We start from the raw sequence: 26,810 nt of genomic DNA, 5'->3' as shown, positions 1-26,810 counted from the left end.
ACTACAAAAATTTTGATGTCACTAAAGGAAACTGACAAAATCACCCAGTCTCAGCTAATCCCATTACATATATACATATGTACATATGTATATATGTATATTACATGGAGGTCCTTTTAACCATGACTAGAGAAAACATTTTTCTGTAGACAGGATGATACAGCTAAGGCTATATATTCAAATATTTATTATATATGCAATATATATTACATATTATTAATATTCAAATATTTATTATATATGCATTCAAATATATGCATATATAATAAATATTTTTCAAAGTCAAAGGTCTTTAAGGGTTCTGCCCAAATGTATCCTTTACAGTTTTAGTCTTAAATATTCAGCAATATCTCAACTACCATAATTATGTGACAGACTCACTTTAAGTTACTAGGCGCTGGTGGAAATTCAGTTTGTAAAGAAAATCATCAAGCTAACAGATTATTAACAAAAAACCTATTCATTTGGTATTTATGATAAATAATTTTACATATTTTGGGCAAACATGCTTGAAATTTCTTGACTACTATAGGTACATGAACTTCAAAGAGATATTTAGCAGACTATTATTTTATGTAATATAAAACTTAAAGGCTTATAAAGTATTCATTTGCAGACATCCAAAAAACAACTCAGCTGCAACCACAACTCTCCACTTATTTTTCTGATATATGAACAAGTAAAATATATAAAACTGTGTAATTTTTATAGACACTGCTAAAAAGTGAGTATCTATAAAATAGTAATTTTGTTTCCTTTTTCTCCACTTAACAAACTTTGACATATATGTTTTTCTTTAAAAAACACTCCATGTAGAATAGAATTAAGAATTCTTAAGCTTTGGAACTACGTTGCTGGAATTAATCCACATAAGACATATGATAAAATCTGTTCTGATTTGAAAGTACTGATTTTCAAATAAGAGAAGTGTAGGGGTTTTATTTGTTTAGGATTCAGAAGAAGCATCTGGTGATATTTAGAAGAAAGTTCGAAAAATTAAAATTCACAACTCTGTGTGTAAAGTGTACCAAATATGCAAAGCAGAGGAGAAAAAGCAGAGCATGCAAAAACACTATGCAAAACACTATGGAATCTCTTCTGGTTGGTCATTAAATCAAAGAATATCTTGTTGACTATCATGCTGTATGCTCAGCCCTCCATACATAATTGCTACCTCAATGTCTTTTCATTTCTTCTAAGCACTGGTACTACAGGGATATGTGAAAAATAAAGGGTGCTGAACACCCAACACTATGCTTGTTGCCACTCAACAATTTCAGAAAAATATTTAATCAAAGAGGTTGCTAACAGTCCTAATTAAAGTTCTTGGGTTATAAGTGGATTATAACTTTCCACACTTGGCCTAACCCACACTTTCTAACATATACACTAGAAGTGATTTTAAAATGCCATTTGGAAAGAACAAAAATAAAACATTCTTTACATCTTAAATAGAAGGATACTTAATTTCAGGTATACTAACATCAAACTCCGTTACCCTGCAAATTGCTCTATCAAGTCTAAATTCCTCATGATCAAGTATGTTGATATTTAACACTCTAAAAACATCTTATGTAATTTTTTCTGTAGTTATCTTCATACTTCTAAGGTTAAAGGCTTGCTTTAAAATTTCCTAAGGTGGTGCTTCTTTCTACTTATGGTTAAACTCTTAACATCACATAATCCATTTAATAAAAATTTCTGGTATATTTTAACTTAATGAATTTTTTTGATCTCCTGATTTATTGTTTTAATTCCATTTATGCATGTATCAACCAGTCATATTTTCATAGCTCCTGAAACATAAAGCTGCGGAAATGAGTTTCACAAATTATGACAATATATTTAGAATAGTTAACAATTTACTATCTTAAGAAAATAAGGCTTCAAAATACTGGTCATTTTGTGTATTTTATGACACAGAAATGTACTCAGTAAACACCAGTGGGTAATAATATATCGCTGTCTTTTTAAGTTTATTAATCTGTTTTACAGCAGATGCTAAAAAGTAGCTCATCGATTTGTTACGATGAACCATCTCCTTGCTTCAGCTGAAGTATGGAAGTGAGCAAAGTTTATAGCAGCTGCTTAATAAACAAGGCAAGATTTCTGGCGCCAAAGTGAAATAAGGAAAAGGTGATAACTTTTCTGACAATGACTGGCATTTTCAACTTTGTTCACTGGACACTTTGTTTAAGTAATAAAATCAATGTCTGCAGATTTGCAACAGAATCTCAACTTTGGCAATTAATGAATGTCAGAAAGTATGAGGGGGCACTGTGTGACACAGAGTTACCCACTTGTCCATCACCATAATTATGTTTCATGGGCATGATATGGCTCTCTGAATATATGACTGAGTCCTCAGCAGGGTAGCAAGAAGCAATTATCTGTAGCAAACACCATTATTAGACAGAATTTCTGTGAAGGAAGATAATGTGGAATAAGACTGTGGGAAAAGGGCAGAAGTTGGGGGAGGGCAGAAAGACTAAAGAATTAGGCAAATTTAAAAGTGCCACACATTTGTATACATAAGCTGTACTAACCAGGACATGTATTCCTCAAACAACATCATAAATGTTTGATATGCACGACACAGGACAGCTACTCAGTGTAGTCCCTGAACTAAAAGCCAATCTGCAAATTGTTTTTTACTAATCTGTGAAGAAGTGAGGAGCCTGCACCAAAAATGGAAATCAATTATGTCACTAGCACACTGTTTAGTTCAGCTGATATATCCTCACAGCCTTTTTTTCCTTTTTGATAAAGGAAGGAACACACTGATTTACATTCTGGCACAAGCTCCTTATCTTGAGGACCAGTAATAGTTTGTGGAACAGCTACCCTGACCTGTGTAGCCCTGTCATAAAGCACAATACCTGAAGGAATAAACCATATTTAATATGTTACATATTTAACACTCTTTATTTCCTCCAAATTTATTAATTTCTAAAATTTAATGTCTTGGTTATAGTCTCTAACTTTGCAACACTTAAAGTGTATCTGTATACACTGTATAACTTGGTTATATTCTCTAACTTTGCAACACTTAAAGTGTATCTGTCACATGGATGTGTGATATACCAGATGGGTTAATGACGCTATCAGGTCTTATATATACAAACATCTACGGGCAGTTAAATTAATTCTTGATTATAGTAACACATTCTAAATTTAGATTGGATGAAGTTTGATAAAGTTAAGTCTAACAAGGACCTCATGTAAATTAAGCAATAAATTGGGTATTTTCATCAGTCTTTTTCAGCAACTCCAAAATCTTTGTATGATACTTACTGATGATTTTTGCATCATTCCTTGAGGAACTTTGATCAAGCAATAATTCAGGCACATTCATCATGTGGAAAATAAATATTCTGAAAAATCAATACATAGTTGATGAACACATGAAACAGTCAAAAAATAAAAAAGGTTCTAGAAGACGTGTTTCACTCTAATTAAACACTGAAGTTCAAGTAAGATACCTTTCCCTCTTCCATGGGAAAAATTTGTTAACACCTCTTTCTAATGGGAAGTTTTATAATAAAAGCTGCTTTTTTTTACAGCTACTGTTTTCTGAAGAGACCAGAATTAGAGTTTGTAGGCATAATAAATGGGAAAATTAACATGTCATATAAAATTTTTCTAATTTTCAAATCTTGTTTTCTTTTTTTTTATGAAAGCCAGTGTAATTTCGGCTATTATGGTCTTGATATCACATAGCACAAAGTCGAATGAGTTGTAGCTTAAAACTGAGAGATGGATTTACAAATATTTTAAAAGTAGAACTGACAGAGGTAGGTGGATGATTATGTTAGTATCTCCATTTTCTTAATCAGCTGTATCTCTAGTACTTAAATAATGCCTAACACATAATGAATGCTCAAAAACAGTTGTTAAATTACTGAACCAAAGGAAAAGAAGGAAGAAGAACTGAGGATGACTAACAAGTGATATATGTATAGCTGAATGATGCTATCACCAATTAAGACAGGAAAAACAAGGAAAGTGTAAAATGAGAGAAGTTGTTTGATTCAAGGCTACTGACTTCTGTGGGAATTCTAGGTGGCAATACCCAAAGGTCAGCTAAATATACAGGTCTGAGGTTTAAGAGAAAGCTATGTAATAGAGAGATATTTGAAAGGCCTTACCACATTAATGGCAGTTAAAACTATGAGCATGGATGAAATTTATCTGTGAGATTATGTGTCAAGAGAAGAAGAGTCCAGAAAGTAAAATCTTTGGAAAAACCAACATAAAGGTATATGGGAATGGGGAAGAAATGAAGATGAAATTGTAGAAGGAATTTGAGAAGAAACAGTCCAGGATACTAGATGAAAGCCAGGGGAGAATTACATTCCAAAAAGTAACAGAATTTTAGGAAGAACATGGTCAACACTGTCAAATTCTACAGAAAAACTGAAAAGAGAGCTAAGGGATCTGAAGTTAGATCATCACGTGCAATGTTAGCAAACAGATTCAACAGTTAGCACAGTCGCTAGGTATATATCCTTTCAGATTCTACTCCATGCTTATAAGATTTTACACAAATATATGTATATATACAAACATATACAGAGGTTTAAAAACATTCATCTTACAAATAAGAGATATTAACATTATTTATCTTGATTTTTCTAACTCAAAAAGATCTTATGAAAATCTCTCCAAGAGCAGTAAGACATGCTTTTTCATGGTACAATAGTCCATTGTATAGCTATCTACCTTAATTAATGCAAGCAATCCCTTATATATCACTATACATTTTTGTCACTAAAATGTGTTTTAATAAACATGAAATATTCCCAAAGTGTGACTGCTAGATCAAGGAGCATACATATTTTAAAAAAACATTTTTATCATGATAAATTTTGAACTTTTAAAAAAATTTATTCACAAGAGATACAGAGAGAGAGGCAGAAACATAGGCAGAGGGAGAAGCAGGCTCCCTAAGGGGAGCCCAACACAGAACTCAATCCCAGGACCTCAATCACGACCGGAGCCAAAGGCAGACAATCAGTGAGGCACCCAGGTGCCTTGGTAAATTTTGTGAACTTACACAAAAGTAGACAATGTTATACTGAACCATGTCCATGTACCCATTACTCAGCTAAAAGAGCCAATAATGCTTGACCAATCCATACCTCTATACATCCTATCACTGCATCATTTTGTTTTTTAAAAAGATTATTCATTCGTTCGTTCGTTTATTCACGAGACACACAGAGAGATAGGCAGAAACACAGGCAGAGGGAGAAGCAGGTTCCATAGGGAGCCCGATGTGGGACTTGACCCCAGGATCACACCCTGAGCCAAAGGGAGAGACTCAACCACTGAGCCACCTAGGTGTCTCTCTCTGCATCATTTTGAAGCATGTCCATTCATCGTATCATTTCACCTAGAAATATTTCAGGATAAAGCTCTAAAAGATAAGAGCTCTTGTAGTTTGTTAGTTGTTGCCAGACTATTTTTCAAAAAGACTATGACAATTCACTTACCTCTCTTTTTATCCCTCCTCTTATTAGGTAACCACTTTTATAAGTTGTTGGTTTATTTTCCCAGTATTTTTTTTAACCTAAGAAAATACACATACTGATGCCCCTTCTAAATGCTTAAATGTCTGCTATAATTTTTCTTTTACCTTGACATGCGAATAATACCTTGGTCAGGTACAGAATTTTTATGGTGCAGTTCTTGTCTCTCAAGATTCTATCTTTCACTGTTACAAGTTAGAAGTCCAATGCCAATTTTTTTTTTTCCAATGCCAATTTGACAGTATTCCTTGTAGATAACTTCTTACATTCAGAATGAAGGAAACTGACTAGTATATGTCTGGGGTGTGTGTATGTGTTTTCATTAAACCATATGGAACTCACTAACCTTTATTTATTTATTCATAGGAGACACAGAGAGAAAGAGGCAGAGACACAGGCAGAGAGAGAAATAGGCTCCATGCAGGAAGCCCAACGTGGGACTTGATCCCGGGACTCCAGGATCACGCCCTGGGCTGAAGGCAGGCGCCAAACTGCTGAGCCACCCAGGCATCCCCTCATTGACCATTATAATTGATGGACTCAAGCTATCTTCAGCTCAGGAAAGTTTTCTTCTATTTATTTGTGGACTTTCACCCGTTTCTTTTCTTCCTTTTAAGTTCCCATAAATATTATTTACATGTTAGATCTGTTAGGTTTCCTAGGTCTATTCCCTAAGCTTCTTTTCTTTCAGGATTCTTCTCCTTTGTATTTTTGGTGTGTTGTCAAGATTTTTTTACTTGATTTTCCAGTCTAATAATTTAAGTCCCACAATGATCACTCCTCACTGGTGTTCTGCTTGTATAATCATGGCTTTTATTAGCTGTACCTCATTTCCTTCAATGTTCATTTTTATTGTTCAAATTACGTTTCCTTTAGTTTTATTTAGCTGGATTAACATTCTGTTGGTTCAGAATGATCCTTCTCTTGAATTTCTAGGCAATCTTAAAGAGCTGCCTTTCTTTGTTAGCACACTAACCCAATGTTGGAATGGTTGAGAAAGCAGCTTCCCTCCTTTCCTCCGAGTTAGAAGAAGGTAAAGTGGCCTTCACCTCTGGGACTGCTAATGAGCAGCTGAAGTACCAGGAGGAAGGCTCTCTGGTGTTTGATTCTAGGTGTTCTCAAACTTTCCAATCTCAGTAATGGATGAACTCAGCCTACAGGTTCAGCTATTCCTTGGATTTGTGGAGGCTGAAGAAGAGCCCTGGCATAGTCCCTAAGGGCCAGTAACCACTCCACAAATTCAACAAATACTTAGTGAGCAGTGTCTATGTACTACTTAAGGAGTTTATATCTGGATGAAGAAGAGGTGAAAACATATACTAAAAGGAATGTTGCCACCTTTAAAATTTGGCCTATAGTTTCAGTTTCATTCATTAACATTACCACTCTATAATCAGTCCTACTTTTAGACAGGTGATAGTTTAATAAAAGCACTGGTCATTTCCTAAGTGAAATAAAGGAAATATCACTATTGCTGGTTCTCAAAACTACTGAAAACATATCAGGCTTTTCCTAACACATTAGCTTAAGAATTTATTATTAAAAACCCAAATATATCCTGTATCTTCTTTGTGCCATTTATTGTGACTGAGTTTTGTACAAAATTCCCCCAGAAAAGTATACAAAACACCTGAATACACAATTTTTTAGTCTTTACTTCTTTTAAAGATTTTAATTTTTTCTCCACAGGTTATCCTTGTTCATTTTCATGCAATCTGTCTATTGAACTGAAGCTGTTTGGGTTTCCCACAGTTTAGGTTTTGCTGGATGCAGTTCAGCACATCCCTCTAATCTTGGTATTTCCTGCAAGTTGCAGCTGGATCCTGAGCACTGATAATTGGTATTCTTTTATCCGGGGGCATGGAATATTTTCTTCTTTTTTTAAATTTAATGTTGACTATTGATATTCAATGCTTAAATATATTAAAAATTGGGGGTTGCAAAACAATTACTCTTCTTTCCTCATTCTTTTGGCTGGATTAATCTTATAAGAAAATACTTCCTGCCTATAACAAGGTTATCTAATGATAAAGTTCATATAGATAAGGCAAAACAAATTTTTTTCCCATCTGCCTAATTTTTAAGATAACAAATTAGTTCTCTGATGATGAATTAATTAAAAAGTGTATCACTATGGAATCATGGATTTAAATATAGATGATGGGTTTTAAATATCTGTAATTAATACCCTTACTGAAATTCAAACTATCCCATCTTTGGCCAGTGAGAACTGCTCCAAGTTGTCTCCTAAGTCTTTTTGACAAGGCTTTGACAGTTTCCTTGGAATCTGTAATGACAAGATGTTTCAAGCTTATCTTATATATTTCCTGTCCCAGAGAACCAACCATTTTTTCCCAAAATGCCCTGGTTTTCTTTTTGTAGAAAGCATTTCAAGATTATAATCTGGGCATTAGGAATGATTATTGTCATTGCTTTCATATCTTTTCAATGGACAAAGCTAAGAAATGTCATGTATTAATATATATATTGAATTTCATTTGGAATTAATTTGAAACTCACAAAAAGCCAGAAAGAATACTAAATACTATATATCCTTTACTCAGATTTGCCTATTACAAATAGGCACTCTCTTGCTTTATAATTTGCATTCTCTCTATATATATGCAGGGAAATTATATACATCATGGTTCTTTATCCCTATATACTTCCTAAGTGAATATTTCCTAAGAAATAAGTGTTTCCTAAGACATATAAGAATATTCTTTGTCACCACAGTATAGTTGTCAACTTCATAAATTTACATTGACACAATACTAATCTACTGTCCATATTCCTTGTTAAATGATCTAATAGTCCTTTAGAGTCACTTCTCCACTCCCCACTCCAGTATAGTATATAGCCAAGGAACAGGTATTGCCTTTAATTATTACCTCTTTACACAGTCTGGAACATTTCTATCACTTTACGACACTGACATTTCTTAATCTTTCATGGCACTGGTTTTTAAAAAGGAAAAAAACAAGAACATTCTTCATGATTATGCATTCACAATCAGGATGTTATAAAAGTAATGTTATATTCTTCTCATACAACACATCAGAAGGCACATGATGTGCATCTATCCGTCCCTCTTTTGATGATGCTAAAATTTAATCATAGTTCAGAAAAAAATTTCTCTTCCCTATTATTCCTGTTGTCCCCTCCCCCTTATAAATGTGAAAAGGCCATGTAAATATCCTGCTCTTCATCAAAAAAATCCCCTCTAGATTATCAGCCATTAGTGAATTCTTGTCTAATAATATCTACCATAAAGGGTGTAAATGATCAGGTAAGGGTGGGAACTGACTAGGAGAGGGCTTAAGGAACTTTCTGAAGTGAGAGAGTCTGTATCTTGATAAGACTGGATCATACAGGTCTACACATTTTCAAAACTCAGAGAATGTTTCATTAAAGAAAGAATATTAATTTCACAAGTGTAAATATTATCTTATATAATCATACATAGAGTACATAAAAATTGTACTCTAGTTAATAAAATGCATGCTGAAGTATTTAGAAATATCTATAACTCATTTTGAAAACATCAAACAAATAAGATTGTGGGTAGATGGATAGGTATGTGATAATGTTATAAAGGCAATATAGTAAAAAGTTAATAACTAAAAAATGTAGTTTATAGTGTAGTATAAATGTACCCAGGGTCTTCACTGTATACCTCTTTGAGCTTTGTTGTATGTTTGAACATTTTCATAATAAAATATTGGGATTCTAACTTTTGCACAGCAAAGGAAATAGACAAAATGAAAAGGCAACTAGTGAATGGGAGAAAATATTTGGAAATCATAGCTCATAAAAGTATCCAAAACATATAGAGAACTCATACAACTCAAAGGCAAACAATCCAATTAAAAAATGGGGATGGGAAAGAGAGGAAAAAATAAAACAAGACCAAAATCAGAGAGGAAGACAAACCATAAGAGACCCTTAATCACAGGAAACAAACTGAGGATTGCTGGAGGGGAGAAAGAAAGGGGACAGGGTAACTGGATGATGAAAATTAAGGAGGGCAGGTTATGCAATGAGCAGTGGGTATTACAGAAGACTGATGAATCATTGAACTCCACCTCTGAAACCAATAATACATTAACATATAATGTATTATATATGTTAACTATTGTATTTAGATAAAAATTTTTAAAAAATGGGCAGAGAATATGAATAGACATTTTTCCAAAGAAGACATAGCTATGGCCAACAGTATATAAAAAGATGCTTAATATCACTAATTATCAGGGAAATGCAAACCACAATGAGATATCTCCTTACCCCTGTGAGAATGGCTATTATCAAAAAGACACGAAATAAAGACTATTAGCAAAGATGTGGAGAAAACAGAGCCCTCATGCACTGTTGGTGGGAATGTAAATTAGTTCAATCACTATGGAAAAAGGTATGGAAGTTCCTAAAAAAATTAAAAATGGAATTACTATAAGATTCAGCAATTCTACTTTTGAGTATTTATCTGAAGAAACAAAAGTCCTAACTGAAAAAGACATATGCACCCCCATGTTCACTATAGCATTATTTATAATAGCCAAGATACAGAAGTAATCTACATATCCATCTATGGATGATGGCTAAAGATGACGTGGTATATGTATATAATATTACTCAGCCATAAAAAAAGAATAAACTCTGCCATTTGTGGTAACACAGATAGACCTTGAGATCATTATGCTAAGTGAAATAAATCAGAGAAAGACAAATACCATATGATTTCACTTATGTGGAATCTAAAAACAAAACAAAAACCAAGCTCATTGATACAGAGAACAGATTATTGGTTGCCAGAGGTGGGCACTGGGCAAAATAGGTGAAAGGGGTCAAAAAATACAAACTTCCAGTAATAACTAAGTCATGGGGATGTAATGTACAGCATGGTGACTACAGTTAATAATACTGTCCTGCATATTTCAAAGTTGCTAAGACAGATCTTAAAATTCCTTCTCATAAGGAAAAAAAAAAAAGAAAAAAATTATAACTATGTATGATGAATGTTAACTAGCTTTACTGTAATAATCATTTTGGAATGTATAAACATCAAATCATTACGTTGTATACCTGAAACTAATATAATGTTATATGCCAATTATAGTTAAAAAAAAAAAAAAGGAAGGGGAGACCTATCCCTCAAAACTATAGATGCTGGTTTATTGCCTTCTGACAATGGATGAATTTAAATTAGTATGGTCTGATTTTTATTCCCTTTCATATAAGAAGCACTATTATCTAATTTCTTATAGAAATTCTTTAAGCTTTTGTGAGAATATGGCCAGTTATGACTTTTTTTTAAAAGTAGGATCCACATCAGCATTGAACTCAATGTGGAGCTTGAACTCACAACCTGAGATCAAGACCTGAGCTGAAATCAAGAGTCAGATGCTCAACCAACTGAGCCATCTAGGTGGCATCCCAGCCAGTTATGATTCTGAGTCAATTCTTTTTCATTGATTTTTGCCTGAAAACATGAACCCTTCCAATCTGCACATGAAAGACTTTTCTTAATGCAGGAAAGTTTTTTTTCTGTTATATTTTTAACTGTTTATGTTTAAAAGAAAATGGAGTATGCCAAAAGTATTCTGAAACATTCTTTTAAATCTTTTCTTTTTAAAACTGTGTTTGTAAAACTGTGCCCCTACGTTGCAACAAAGACCAGAGTTCAACTACCTAAATCAAAGAAGTAAAAATGCAAAGATGACTCATTTATGCCAGGAAAAACAGGAAAGGTTTAGTTTAATAGCTCTCTAATTTATAAAGGAATGAAAGGAGTCAGAGTAGCAGTGCTGATAACTATTAATGGCGAAAGGTTCTGCAGTAGACCTGAATGTGACAGCAGTTTGTGGTGGAGGGTGGCTGGGGGAATCATGAAAACAGAGCAATGACATTATGTTCCCACTTACACAGGGGACATGGAGCAAATACCGAGGTTACTAAATTCATCATTCTTAACAGTTGGCTAGCATTATTCTAAGGAACTCAAACATTTTATGTATTTAAAGAAGAATCAGAATGTTCTACTAAATGCCATGTCAAACAGTTAAATGTAGATTATCTGAAACGAACCTGTATAACTTTCATCATCATCAGATAAAGGCACCTCTCTTTTTAGCAGCAATTCCAACTCCTCTGTCTCTGCTACATCCACTGGACGCTCCCCGTGCTTATTAGCTTGAAATGGATTTCCACCGTGACGAAGTAACAGTTTCACTATCTGCAATATTAAACAATAGGAAGATTTAGTCTCTTCAGAGATTGTATCATTTCAACCATTCTCTTGATAACACAGCATCCTTCTGCCTCATCTACTCTGCCTCCCTTCCTCAGTATCTATTCTAAATCATGACTGCTCTCTTCAAGTTCCATTTTCATTGCCCTTCATCCTCCATCTGATGATCTTACCTACTAACAAAAAGATTTCCTCCTTAAAATTTAAGCTGGCCTCTTTGAGTACTAAATCTCATTTTTCCTTCCTGTTCCATCATATATTCAATAAATATTTACTGAGGATCTATTAATAAGCACTGCTCCAAGTTTCACAGATAAATCAATGCACAAGAATAACAAGCTTCTTGGTCTCATAATGTATATTCTAGAGGGAGTCTCAAAAGAAGTATTATCCTTCTGTGTAAGACTAATATCACTACCAATGCTCTTAATCTTCTCCCAGGAATTTAAACTACCCAGAACTCACATGATTTACTCAGAGAACTAATGAATCTTAGACTTTAAGGCCCTCATCACTTCCATGGTTGCTTTACAGGGTCCTGGATCTAATTTTGTATTCATTACTTTGACATTTTCTTAAGCCCTCTCCTCCCCTTCCAAATAAAGTAAGCTTTGGCCTCCACAGGCCAAAAGCTCCAAAAGCTTTTGCCTGGTTAGTCATCATTTCTTTTGTTTGTTGCATTTATCCTCTTCCTTCTATGTTTTTAAACCTCTTTCTGATTGGCTCCTTTCTAGAAGCCAGTCTTTCCAGTTCATGTCTCTTTCACCTTAAAAGAACAGGTGGCAATAAAAAAAAAAAAAAAGAAACAAAACAGATATTCCTATAGAAAGCTATATTCCCCTCCTCTAGCTAAATCTTCGTTCCTTTACAGTCAGGCTTCTGGAAGTATTCACCTTAGCAGCCTTGACTTTATCGGCAGGTTCTTCTACCTACAAAATTATGCTACCATCAGTCCTATGAAATGTGTCTCCTAAGATCTGCAAAGATCTAAGCCAGTGATTGTTTCCCTAGGTCTCTGTCCTTGATTCACTGTCTCATGCTCTAGCCTACATCATCTATTTGGAGATCTCACCCATTCTGTTTGAATGTGATTGACAATTAGGCAATTTATTCATTTTCATTCTTCTGCTTGCTTTTTCTCAGCTCTCTTTCTTGAACTCCAAACACAAACATCCTGGATATATCTAGATGAGTGTATTTGCATTTCAATATAACAGCTGAAACCAACAGGTCCCAAACAGACTTCATTAAACCTGCACCTTATCTTTTATCTATTTCCATTCTCAGTGACTAGCACCAAAATATACGCACTGAAGTCAGAAAGCTGAGTCATCGTTGACTTGTTTTTCACTCCTAGTTTACTTCAAATAGGTAGCCAAGTATTATTAATTCTGCTTCCTCGCTGTCTCTTTTTTGTTTTCATCTTCTATTTTTGTTCACATTACTGTGTTCCATCATATGTAAATCTATACTTATAATTAACACATTTCTCTCCTTATTCTAGATCACAAATGCCATGTGTCATCAAGTATTTATTCCCAACACATATTTATGGTACTTTCTGGTATTCAGGAAATAAATCCTATCTTTTTAAAGAAACAATATTAAACAAGGTACTATAAATTAGGAATTCCTAACAAATGAAAAAATATTTAAGAATAATGGAGACTCATATTGAATAATGGAGTATTTTTTCTGGACTACGAAAGAATAAACTATCAATGTTGAAAAAATCTGAAATGTAACAATGTATAAAGCATACAAATTACTCATAATCCCAACTGTTAATATTTTATCTCCCTTTTGTCTTACTAATGTTAATCAAATTACACATACTTTTGATTTTAAAAGATCAACTAGCTTTTCAAGGCCACTGGTGAAGAACTCTCTCCAAAACATATCTTCATATACTCGAGTAACAGATTTAAGTTTGCTGCTTCCATATTTTTCAGTTTTAGGCACTATTTTACAATGGAAGATGTGGATTCAGCTGCTCTTCACCAACTCTCATCCCCTCTCCTCCAATACACATACATTTCCCTTCCTCCTAGTTTTCCAATAGTTATGTATTGCTTGTGCATTATTAAGACTAATAAAAATGTTGAGTCAAGTAGTGCACTATGATTAAATTTCCATTCTTACACAACTATATTTTTCCCCATGGGATTAAATGCCTTGATTTTTCATTTGCTCAGTTTTCCACATAATCATCTTTAATTCATCTCCCATTCTGCTACAAGTACAGATCTTTTTGATTCAATATACTATCATTTTTTGTTGTTGTTAGGGACTTCCTCCTCCAAATCTTCTAATATGCTCTAAAATGGACCGGTTGTTCTCTAAATTTGCTTTCCAGATGTTACTTCCCTTCATCCTATCATCTCAGAAGTAGCCTTCCCTCAATTCTGTGTTGGATTCTTTAGATCTCATCTTCTTTTCTGAATTACTCTCATTTTGCTAAATCACCAACTTCAGATAATTCCTAAGTAAAGATTTTTCACATGTCAGGAAATACTTTATTCCATCTTCACTTGATTAATACTTAGTCTGGATAAAGGACAACCTTCCCTCCAAATCTGAAGGCATCACTCCATTATCTTCTATCTTCCAGTGTCGTTAATGAAAAGTCTGATGCCATTCTGATTTTATTTATTTTTTTTACCTTACACATAATGATTTATTTTTTCTCTCTGTAAACTTCAGGACATTATTTGCCCCTACTGTTCTGAAATTCCAGGATAAATGCATTTTTTTAAAAAAAAGATTTGAGAGAGAGAGAGAGAGAGAGAAAGAGAGACCAACCAGGAGGGACAGAGGGAGAGGGGGAGCAGACATCTTGCTGAGTAGGGAGACTGATGTGGGGTTCTATCCGAGGACCCGGAGATCATGACTTGAGCTGAAACAAAAGTTGGACACTCAACCAACCGAAACACCCAGGTGCAACCCCCCCCCCCATGATAAATGTATTTGACCTTGGTCTTCTTACATCCATGTGCTGAGCATTAAACTGCCCTTTCAATATGAAGACCCAACTTCCTCCAGTTCTAGGAAAATTTCTAGTTTTATATGATAATGTCCCTTCTATGTTTTCACTGTTCTGTCTTCAAAGAACTCTTACTAAGATACTAGATCTCCTGAAGTAATCATTTTTCTCATTTCAACTTTATCTTTTTGCTTCCTGGTTTCTGGGAGACTTCCTCAACACAAGTGACCCTTGAACAATGTGGAGTTAGGGATGCTGACCCCTGTGTAGCCAAATATCTATGTGCAACTTTGGACTCCCCAAGAGCTTAATTACTAAGGGCCTACTACTAACTGGAAGCCTCAGCAATTATATCAGCAGTAAACACACATTTTGTGTGTTATTTTGCATCATATGATGTATTCTTACAATAAAGTAAGGTAGAGGAAAAATACATGTACAGTACTGTATCTCATTTATTGAAAAAAAATCTGCAAGTAAGTGGCCCCATGCAGTTGAAATCTGTGTTAGTCAAGGGTCAACTGTAACCCAATTTTCATTTTTGCTACCATATTATTAATTTCCAAGAGGTTTTTTTCCTTCATTGACTGTTCCTTGTTTAACACATTCAGGTCTTATTTCATAGCTACAATAAACTCTTATCTTTTGGGGGAAACTGATGGATTTTTGGGAAGTTCCTCATGGCATTATCCTGTCCTCCAAGTTCCTACTTTTCTTTTTGCTTGTTTTGGTCTTTGCCATCTATATTAAAGGCTTTTTTCAAATCCAGGTGGATCACTGGCTGTCCACACATAAGAGTAAGACACTAAAAAACTGACAGATGGACTTCATGCTAATTCTCATATGATAGGGACTATTTCATCAGACTCCCCTCTTGCCTAGTTCAATTTCCCGTGGAGAAATCTTTCAACTCATGCCTAAAAACTGTTAAGCCTTACTGTCAGCATTGTGGTTGCTGAAAGGAGGCTGAGGTCTTAATGTTTAGTATGTTTTACTTAATTAACTTACACTTAATCCTTACTCTCACTTTTATGGTATGTCAGTCCAGAATATATGGTTCATATCTATCTGGACATCAACCTCCTTTTATCTGCCAGAGTGGAGAGGTGTAGTCATCTGGTTATATAATGTTACTAAGGGACAAAAAGACTTTGATTCATTTCTCTTCTTTACAGTCCTAACGTAACAGGCACTTCTAGAAGTACCACCAGAAAGTGGGATACTTCCGGGTACCACCAATTCCTAAACTTTATAGGCTTTCTTGGATTCTGTGTTGGAATGGCTTTGGTTTCAGTTTTCTTTGATTTTCTAAACCAGGGGTTGGCAAATTTGGTCTATAAGCCAAATCTGGCCAGCCACTGAAGAACTGTTTTTATATTCTTTTAAAATACTTTAGGGGTGCCTGGGTGACTTGGTTGATTGAGTGACTGACTCTTGATTTTGGCTCAGGTCATGATCTCAGGGTTTGAGATCGAGTCCCATGCTGGGCTCTCTGTAGGGCATGCAGTCTGCTTAAGATTACTTCTCTCTCCTTCTCCCTCTGCTATTTTAAAAAGAATTCATAAAGGAAAATTAGTTCAGAGGAAGAGAGTGTGAAAAAAAGTGAGGAGAAAGGAAGGGATGGTGGAGGCGGCATGTAGCCAACAAAATCTAAAATATTTACTATCTGGCCCTTTACAGAAAAAGTTTGCCAAACCCTGTTCTAGATCAGTAAACCACTCAATTCTTCTAGTTTCCATCTCCCAAAATAGTGGTTTTGTTTCTTCTGTTTTTGTTCTTGTGCATCTGTCATTTAGAGTCTCCTCTTACTGTCATTTTAGGGGTTTGGAAAAGGTAACCGAAATAAAACCTTTTAGTTATTACAAATAATACTGTAGTGTACACCTTTGTAAGTTGAGAATTTTCCATTTTTAGGCTTATTTCCTTAGGCTAGAGCTCTAAGATACAAAAATAGAATGCAGGATCTTGATATTGCTGAAAACTTTCTACACCCATCAGGAAATAATCAGCAAATACTTATTACGTGTCTATGATGAGTCAGGGACAGCTTCTTAATGCAGTTGTTACAAAATCCCAACATAGATAATCCTTTACAGATTATCCTGACATGCAAATAATCATTTATGTTAAAAGGATTTAAAATAACTTAAAGTTGCTTAAAACACAAGAGGGAACAAATTCGAAATAAGTAAAAATGGTGAAATTAGAGATAGGTATCTAAAATAGAACTAGGAAAAAGGCATTTCAAAAATACATATCATGAAAAACTATACATACTTGCAAACAGTAAGCTAAAGATTAGGTTCTTAGTAAGTTATGTTAATCTTCTTGCTCTAAATAATTTTAAAAAGGGCACAAAACTGCTATCTTTCTGTCTCTCTCACCTTAGAAATGTTTTATGGATGGCTGAAATTGTTCTAAGTATTACTGAAAGAAATTCAATTGTTAGGTAGAGATTCATAATAAATGGTACAGATAGATATATACAAATGAGAGTCTGGTGGCTCTCATTTCCCTCCTCCTCTTTGGGTGTAAGTAAAAGAACAAGGAGAAAATAGCTCTGAATTGTGACTCCTACTATCCTAGGCATGTTGGTAGGAGGAAAAGCAAGGATCCCTTGAAAGTAGCATGCCAGTCTCCCTCTGGAAAGAGACTGGAAGTAGTGTTTGAGTCCCTGTAAGTAATGAACTCAAAGGTCAGCCTCTGGAAATATTTGCAGCTCTGTGCACATTTAGAAAGTTGTATTCATATAAACGTGTCTAACAAGGCATAATTCTTTAACATATTTAAAAACTAGGAAATCTTTTATCACTTTAAAGAAAAACAATTCATCTTTGATAAACTATTAATAATGTTTTTAAAAAGAAGAACAAAAAGTACAATATTTAAAATATCATAGCCAGGGTGCCTGGGTGGCTCTATTAAGTGTTCAACTCTTGCTTTTGGCTCAGGTCATGATCTCAGAGTAGTGAGATCAAGTTTCCCTCTCCACGCACTCCCCCACCATCTCCGCGCCCCCCCCCCCAGTCCCTATCCACATGCATGTGCTTCTCTCTTAAAAAAAAAAAATCAGGGATCCCTGGGTGGCGCAGCGGTTTGGCGCCTGCCTTTGGCCCAGGGCGCGATCCTGGAGACCCAGGATCGAATCCCACGTCGGGCTCCCGGTGCATGTAGCCTGCTTCTCCCTCTGCCTATGTCTCTGCGCCTCTCTCTCTCTCTCTCTGTGACTATCATAAATAAATAAAAAATTTAAAAAAAAAAAAAAATCATAGCCAGAAAATAAGTCACTTTCTGATAAATACAGTGGAAAAGGAAATGTACCCTATATATTGTCAGGCCTTATAAATGAAGTCTTGTTATCATATAGGCATATACAGATTGCCAATGGAGCAGAAAAGACTGGTCCAATGGTAAGCAAAAATCAGTTTAGGAAAAATAACATTTATAGGCTGCATTTTTCTTCAAAATTAGAACTTTGATAATCATGAAAAATACCTTTGAGAAAAAAGTAAATAAGAAAAATAGCATTTTTAGTTTTCCAAATTTTAGTTTCTACTCTGACATTTCTATATGATTTTAGATTTCAGGGTATGTTTATATGCACAGTATCTTTTTCCCCTTCAAAATATCCCCTTTAGATAGGTATTATCTATTACATAATTTAAAGATGAGGAAATGGAGAGTCAGAGAAAAGTAACTTGTTCACAATCACATAGTTGGTAAGTTGGCCAGGGCAATCATTTAATTCATATCTACTTTCATTCCAAATTCCACTTTTTCCTCAATTAGAGTAAAATTTGCTTTTTTAGGCAGCTTAACATTGAAATTTTTCCTGCATGTCAAAAAAGAAAATACAGCAGAGAATGTTTGCTGCTAAAGAAAGAAAAAAAGAGGATTTTCCAGCAGAAAGGTATGAAAAGATATCAAAATCTAAACTAGGACATCACGAAGGATGTCTTATCTTTCTCACTAGAGACTGTATTAAACAATAATTCTCCCAGATTACTGAGTCATTATCTCATTTTCTGTGAAAAGACACTGAGATTAGAGCACCTGGGTGGCACAGTTTAAGTGTCCAACTCTTGGTTTTGGCTCAGGTAGTGATCTCAGGGTCCTGAGGTCTAGCACCGTGTCAGGCTATGCACTCAGTGTGAAGTCTGCTTGAGGTTCTTTCTCCCTCTCCCACTCGTGCTTTCTTTTTTTTTTTTTTAAATGAGATTTTTTTTAATTTTTATTTATTTATGATAGTCACAGAGAGAGAGAGAGAGAGAGAGAGAGAGGCAGAGACATAGGCAGAGGGAGAAGCAGGCTCCATGCATTGGGAGCCCGATGTGGGATTCGATCCCGGGTCTCCAGGATCGCGCCCTGGGCCAAAGGCAGGCGCCAAACCACTGCACCACCCAGGGATCCCCCACTCGTGCTTTCTTACATCAATCCATAAATCAACCAACCACTCTCACACGTGTAAATAAATAAATCTTTTTTTAAAAAAAGACATTGAGATTTATTCCTTTTGGTCCCTTAATCTGGAGTCACATTAATTCAATAAACCTGGGAATGTCTTGGAAGAGAGGGATTTCTTATGTCAACGCTCCTCCACACTCATGGAGAGGCTGAGGGCATTGAAATGTAACAGGCCACACAGTCTTAACAAGACACACCAGAGCTTATTTGATTATTGTGGTAATTAAAAGAAACAATACATATAAAACATTTATAACACTTCTTGTCCCACAGTGAAAACACAAATACTGCTGTGAGAAGTTAATGTAATGTAGTTCACAAAATAATAACACAAACTAAATGATCAGAGGGAAGTTATCCATATTTAGCTTCATATCCCACTCATTTTATCATTTGAATACTGAGGATTTTTCTTGCAGCAAAATCTGATTTTCATTTTTGTTACCCAGTTGGTTTTTTATAATATTTGACTTTGGGAAATATTCACTGAAGCCTATTGACTCAAAGAAGGCAAACAAATGCAACTACCTGAAAATGCAAAGTTATAAGAACCTCAGATAAATGATTTATGTGACACTTCATTACTAAGTCTTCCTTAATATGAAAAATTGCAGTAGTTCCAAATGTTATTCAGATCAATAAGCAATAATATCTTCATTTGTAAATGAAACGGTGCTACTTATATGCAGACTGTTCAAATATACCTCAAAGAAAAAGTTATTTATGGCACAGTTTCAAGCAGAGGAAATTTCTGACTTTGTGGAATTCAGAGTACAAGATATTAAAAGTGATGGTAGTGAAGACTAAGTGTTCTTCCAACTTAAAAAGAAATGTTGTATATAATACCAGACTTGCTGTTAAGATAACTAAACCTTCTCTTCTATTACTATCACTGGGCCATTCAATAGGAAAACAATGTATGAGGACACTTTTTTAAAGGGAATTTCCTGACCTTATACCATATGAGGTTCACTTGGGATTATATCACGGTGAAAATAAGTTTTACCCATGTCAGGAGTTTGGGGTTCACAAAGGACAATGTTTGACTCTTGCTTGGAGAAACCTGAGAGTGAACAGTTGATTGGATTTGCTGCTGGTAAGCAAGGAGGGAAAGCAGTCATGGAAACATATCTGCATGTTCACTAGTGGTGGGCAATGGTGTGTGTTGCCCTGGGCTATGTCTGGACTATACATTGGAGTGGAGAGGCAGCTGCATATGGATCAGCAGGGCAGGTAATGGTGCTGGGCAGAAGCTGCCAACTGAAGTTTATAGTGGATAAACTGCTCAGATACCCTCTTCTGGGCCAAGATACTTACACCTCCAGATGCTGGGAGTTTTGCTAACAACTGCTAGCAAAGTTCCTCACCAGGAACTGCCATGGCCAAAGGGAGTAGAAGTACATAAGGGTATGCCTCCTTGCCATCAGCAGCTTGCATTCCCATGTGGGGGCACACAGACCTAATGCTTACCGCAAATCAAAGCATCTCAGAAGTGCATCCTAGTATCAAGGACTCCCAAAAGATTGGCTGAAGTGTTGGTGTGGCTGCACTGCAGTTCAGATTCTCCCTGTTATCTCCTGCTCCTGTCACATCCTTACAGGTGTTGTTCCTGAAATCATATCCCTCTTTCCTCCTTTCCTCTGCAATCACCTGAAAATTTCTGTCTCAGAATCCCAGGACACCCAACCTATGGTATATGTGGGAGTGGTTCTAGGAGCAGTGCCTAAAACAGGATTTCTGAACTGGATTACATGCTCGCTGCCATGATTTAGATAGAGTACTGACAGTCCTAACATACCGTGGTCAGGTCATTGTTCAAACTTTCAGGTCTTTTAGAAAAGTACCTGGAAAGTACTAATTGTAATGACTGTGCTTCTCTTCTCAAGCCTTGACAGCCAGGCAAATGCACCTTCTCCATTCCTGAAGAGAAGTCTTCCTCAAAATAAGAGTAAGTTTTTGGGTTTAGACAGCACAGTGGAGAACAGTTTAATGGGATTTTTCTTAAGTCAGGAGGATTGAATAAAAGTTTCTCTAAGACAGAATGAGTTTACAGCCTCCCCTCACCACTGTTAAACGTAATCCTCCTATGCTTGGCTTCTAGAATGCTAGAAAACATTCTTATGTTATCCAGACAGGAAAGTAGAATATTGCTTTCTGGAGAAACTATCTGTCCCAAGAGAAGGACCTACAAATACTGACATTTAGGAGACTTCTGACAAAACTGCTATCTTGTCCCTCAGACATATTATAGAGAAGCCCGACAGCCAACAAGCTCTGCACATTATACATCATGTCAATCAGGCTTTTTAGAGCTTCATTCAAATATGAAGGAACAGAAGTTTACAGAAAATCTCTAATGTGAGAAATACACCAAATCAGAGCAATAATATGTGAAAGATCTTGGGAAATCAGTGACCATGCAGGAAGTGGAATAAACCACTTAATATCCTCAGAGAGTTTAGACGGGCATCCAGGAACTGGAAATCTCATGGAGAGACTGAGAATCCCACATGGGATTAATGGTAAAGCAATATTCTAGGACAGCATCCATGCTACAGATCTAAAGAGCAACTAGTGCAAATCAGATCAGGATACATGATATCTTGTATACAGGGGATATGAGAAATCCCCCACCAGTATTTCTCAAAAGTAGTAAGCTGATCAATGTGCTTTGTTTTATTTATAGGCATTCAGGCATTTAAGAGATATGTCACAGAGTAAAGAAGAACAAAAATAGATGCATGGAAAACTAACAAAAAAACCAAACAAACAAAAAAAAACACAACCGAAAAACCACAAACAAGGCAATGTGTTAACCTAGAAAATAAAAAATCCAAAAAAGAAAAAAAAATTATATATAGTGCAGTATTGACTGGTACAGACTAGACAGTATAGATTCTGTGAGTCTCTGAGCAGCAATAAAATACTTTGCAGGAGGTCAATAAATAATAACTAAAAATTAAAAAACAAAGGCAGCTTCATCTTGTTAGAAATACAGAAGTAACTACTAAAATAAAAACCTACAATAGTTGCTTTTGGCAAAAGATACTGGGAAGTGGGAAGAACAAAAGGAGTCTGCAGTTATCTTTAAAAGCTGAATAGTACTTTTCAGCTTTCTAAATTATGTCCAAATATTCTTTGACAGAAGTAAAAAGTATGTAAAGAGAAAACCTATTTATCTGAAATGCAAAATCCTGCTTTAGAAACATTGCTTATAGTGCCCCAGGTTGTTCTGTTCTCATTGTAAGCAGATTACTGCAACACAATTAAGCATTAAACACACTTAAAACATGAGCTTCATTACAACAAAGATGGGTTTAGTTTTATTTTAGAATGGGTTTATCTTTGATATCAACATGCCAAAGACTGAAAATGCAAATGGAATTTAAAACCTACCAGGGTTCATAGAGTTACATCAAAACAAACTAAAAATGAAGTTTAAAGATGCCATTAATCTGTAAGCATACATAATCATGTTTGATTATGTTTTTAGTATACACGTAAGTCATCTAAATATGCTAATAATGTCAGCTAAAATTCAGGAATGAAGGTTGCATAACAAGATGTTGTTAAAATTAATAAGCCTAAAAAAATATATAGGCAGGAGTACTCAGGAAAATTTTAACTGTAAGTAAAATCTGCCTTAACCACTACACCTAGTTATCTGACAGTAGAAGCCCTTGCAATAAAAATTTTACCATCCTGTTTAATTATCAAGTCAGACAGATTTTATGAAAAGATAGGATATGTAAATCTGTCTATGATAGGAATTAGCAATGAGAAGGCAGAAAAAAGGAAAAATAAAACATAGATGAGCTGACCAGGTAATGAATGAAATAGGACATGAGATGGTATGACTAAGAAGTGAAATAACTAACTCTGGGTTGAATAAATACTTTGCAAATGTATACTGATTTTTCTATCATACTTACATCTCTGTGCCCACTACTAGCAGAATCATGGAGTGGAGTGTCATCATCTAATCCTTGTGTGTTAACATCTGCTCCAGCTGCTATAAGTATCTTAGCAACATCATAATATCCAACGTTGCAAGCTTCATGCAATGGTGTCCAGCCTAAAGTTAGAGTATTAATTTAACTTGGTTAATCTGTACTAATTCAAAATATGTCTTTTAATATAAACTGTGTGAGTTACACTGATCCTAATGCATGTAGTACAGAAGAAAAAAAGAATGATGAACAAGCTACTGGAAATAAACACCTAAGAACACTACCAATTTTACAGAAGGTTCATTTATGTATTATTTCCTTTGGGGATAAATTATCTTACCAAAATATTAAACATTTAAGCTTATCCAATGAATATAAATTTGCTATAATTCATAGTAATCATCTGAACTATGGAAAAAGAGCAGAGAAAGCAGACAAAACTTTTTTTTTCAGACAAAATATTAATAAGCTTGTTAAAGGATTTCAACAAACAAAAAAACCCTATGTTTTAAGGGTTTTCATCTTTTCCAGATTTAATATCTACTTTAACTAAAATAAATTTGCCATTACAGTAACTTTGGTAATAAAAAAAGTAACGTGTTCATGAAAGAAAAAATTAAAAAACAAAAAATACAAAGCAGAAAAGAATCATCACCCACATTCCACCCAAATATAACACCTTCAAGGATCTAGTCTAAATCCTAACTTTTCTCCCTCTTAGACTTATTAATTTCTTAAGGTAGGCTCCATGCTTAGCATGGAGCCCATCTTGGGGCTTGAACTCATGACCCTGAGATCAATATCTGAGTTGAGATTGGGAGTTGGACACCCAACAGCCTGAGGCACTCAGTCAGGGACCTCTAGATTTATAATTTTAAAGCAAAACTGGGAAAGTTGTTTACCTGTCTTCTACTTACTGCAGTGAAAATAATCTCCCATGTCATTAAACTTCTACAACACAGTGTAACACTGATTGATACACCATAATTTATTTAAGCAAGATCCTATTACTGGGCATTTTGCAATTTTTAAAATATTAAAAACAATGCCGCAATAAATACCCTTACAACTAAATCTTCATGCATAGCCATGACTAAATATTTAAGGTAAGTTTTTAGAAATGGAATTAGTAGATCAAAACTCTTTTTGGTCTCTGAAATATAATGATGCATAATATATTCTTCTGATATATAATATGGAGTTTTCTTCTAGAGTGGATGCTATGCATTTTAAGTTTAATTCTTTAAAGCAGATCCTGTTCATTGCCCTTTTTACTATTCACACCAAATAGAGAAATGAATTCCAAGTGTATTCTAATAGGGCTATATGTAAAGCAAAATAAAAACAAAATTTGGAAATGAAAAAACAGAGGGATATAGTTTTATTATATAGGAATAGAGAAGGCCTTCTAAAAAAAATCAAAGAACCCATAAATAAAAAGATTAACTGGCATTATGTAAAAAATTAAAATTTTAGTGTAATAAACAACATTGAAGTGAAAATTCAAACATAGCCACAGATAGTGAAAACCTTAATAATATTTGAGAGAATTAAAACCTACACTAAGCAAAGGGCTCTTACATATTAATAATACTGCCATAAGACAAATGGCCAAAAGACTCCATCTTGCAAGTCACAATATATACATAAATTTATAGTACGCACTAGAAGAAATATTCAGTGTCACTACTGATTAGGAAAATCCAAATTGGGCAGCCCCTGTGGCTCAGTGGTTTAGCGCCGCCTTCAGTCCAGGGTGTGGTCCTGGAGACTGGGGATCCAGTCCCACGTCAGGGTCCCTGCATGGAGCCTGCTTCTCCCTCTGCCTGTGTCTCTGCTCTCGCGCTCACTCACTCTCTCTCTGTGTCTTTCATGAATAAATAAATAAAATCTTAAAAAAAAAAAGGAAAATCCAAAGTAAGGACTTTTTTCATTTGTCAGATTGTTAAAAATTAGACTGATAATATCCAGCTTTAGTAGAGATGTTAGGAAAAGGGCTCCTGATAGTAGTGTATACTGATAAAAAAATTTTTTGGGGGGGAGGGGCATTTGCCTGTATTAAAAAAATTTTTAAATATGCATCCCCTTAACAGCTTCTGTTCTGAAATTCTAAAACCCTTCTATAACTATACACTGAATTCTTTTGTAGGAGTGTTCAATAAAGTATTGTCCATTGAATCTATACTATGCAACAGTATGCAGCTGTTGAAATGAATCAAATAGAACCACTTATATGTATTGACAGAAATATCTGTAAGACATTAAGTAAAAAAAGTCCGGTTACAAACCTAAAGGCTGATAGTATAGATGGAATGATTTAATTTTTTTAAAAAAGCCTATATATAAAATGTTCACTTTATACATATGATAAAAATGCACAGAAAGGATAACCTCCAAATTGGTAACACTTCTGTGGCAAAAAAAAAAAAAAAAGAAAGAAAAGAAAAAAAAGAAACTGTACTGTACAATGTGAAACTAAAGGGATCTCTATATTGTTCCCTGCATGCTTTAACTGCTTGAATTCTTTACAGTAAGAATGTACTGGTATGGTATTTGAGTAATTAAAATAAAACACTATCATGCTCAAAGTTCTCATGTTCAACTGAATACTGTCCTTCAAAGACTTATGAAGTAACACTTTGGAAAATTCATCTACAATAGAATCTAAATTGGATAAAGAATTTTATGGTAATAGGTAATTTTAGGATTTAGACTAGATTCTTCAAGTTTAATATTTAAAAATTTGAGAATCTGAGTCCTTCTTCTTCTTTTTTTTTTTTTTTTTTGGTTTTATTTATTTATTCCTGAGAGACAGAGAGAGGCAGAGACATAGGCAGAGGGAGAAGCAGACTCTATGCAGGGAGCCCGATGTGGGACTTGATCCCGGGACTCCAGGCTCAACTCCTGAGCCACCCAGGCATCCCAAAAATTTGAGTAGTTCTTGACACAGAATTGCAGCAGAGGATCAGGGTTTTATGTACACAGTTCCAAAGAATTTTATAATAAAATACACTTTTAGAACTTTTTTGTTTCAGCAAGAGGAATGTAGAAATGCAGATAACACAAGAATCTGTTTAGATGATAAATTTTGGTTCCTGAGCATTTAATCTTATAATAACTAGTCTTACCTGCAAAATCTTTCACATTCACATTTGCCCCTAAACTTATTAATTCTTTGACTTGTTTCACGTCTCCTCGAATAGCTGCCATGTGTAAAGGAGTTTCACCACGTTCATTCCTTTTATTAACTTTATCTTTTTGTCGAGATGAGGAACTGGGAGTTTTCTTCTGGGCTGGTGTTGTTTGTGATGGATGATTTGGTGTGGAATCTGTAAGAAAAAAGGTAGTTAACAAAAATTTTAAGGCTAAATATTTTGTATGTTCATTGGTTTGTAATATGTAATTTCCTGGAATGGGGGAATATCTTCTCATCCTAACATTCCAAAACTTGGCTTAGATGATATATTAATATTTAACCAAATACATGGAAATTTTCCTTTAGGGTTTTCAAATATTGCATGAGCAAATTTAGAAAAAATGTTTTATTCTGTCAATTTATAAAACTGGCTTAAAGTGATAACGAAGTATCAAATATGTGCCCTAAAAGTGTTGCTCAATGAATAACCGGATAAACT

General features: G+C 34.8%; 1 protein-coding gene across 5 annotated transcripts in view; it reads right to left on the bottom strand.

Moving 5' to 3' along the window:
• ANKRD12 (ankyrin repeat domain 12) overlaps positions 1 to 26,810 on the bottom strand; it is a 123,799-nt gene that overhangs the window by 39,171 nt on the left and 57,818 nt on the right. For 4 of the 5 annotated variants that reach the window (XM_055323700.1, XM_055323702.1, XM_055323704.1 and 1 more), the window contains 3 exons: positions 26,304 to 26,504; positions 23,158 to 23,300; positions 11,616 to 11,763 (listed from right to left, as the gene is read on the bottom strand). In XM_055323700.1, coding sequence (XP_055179675.1) covers positions 11,616 to 11,763; positions 23,158 to 23,300; positions 26,304 to 26,504 — 492 coding nt within the window. Of the gene's footprint in view, positions 1 to 3,294; positions 3,375 to 11,615; positions 11,764 to 23,157; positions 23,301 to 26,303; positions 26,505 to 26,810 lie in introns of those variants that run through there. The other variant, XM_055323705.1, reaches the window with a different exon arrangement.

This window comes from Nyctereutes procyonoides, unplaced genomic scaffold (assembly GCF_905146905.1).
Source record: "Nyctereutes procyonoides isolate TBG_1078 unplaced genomic scaffold, NYPRO_anot_genome, whole genome shotgun sequence".
Lineage (NCBI taxonomy): Eukaryota > Metazoa > Chordata > Mammalia > Carnivora > Canidae > Nyctereutes > Nyctereutes procyonoides.
The sequence above is the reverse complement of the archived record's forward strand: the minus strand, read 5'-3'. Positions and strand labels throughout refer to the sequence as shown.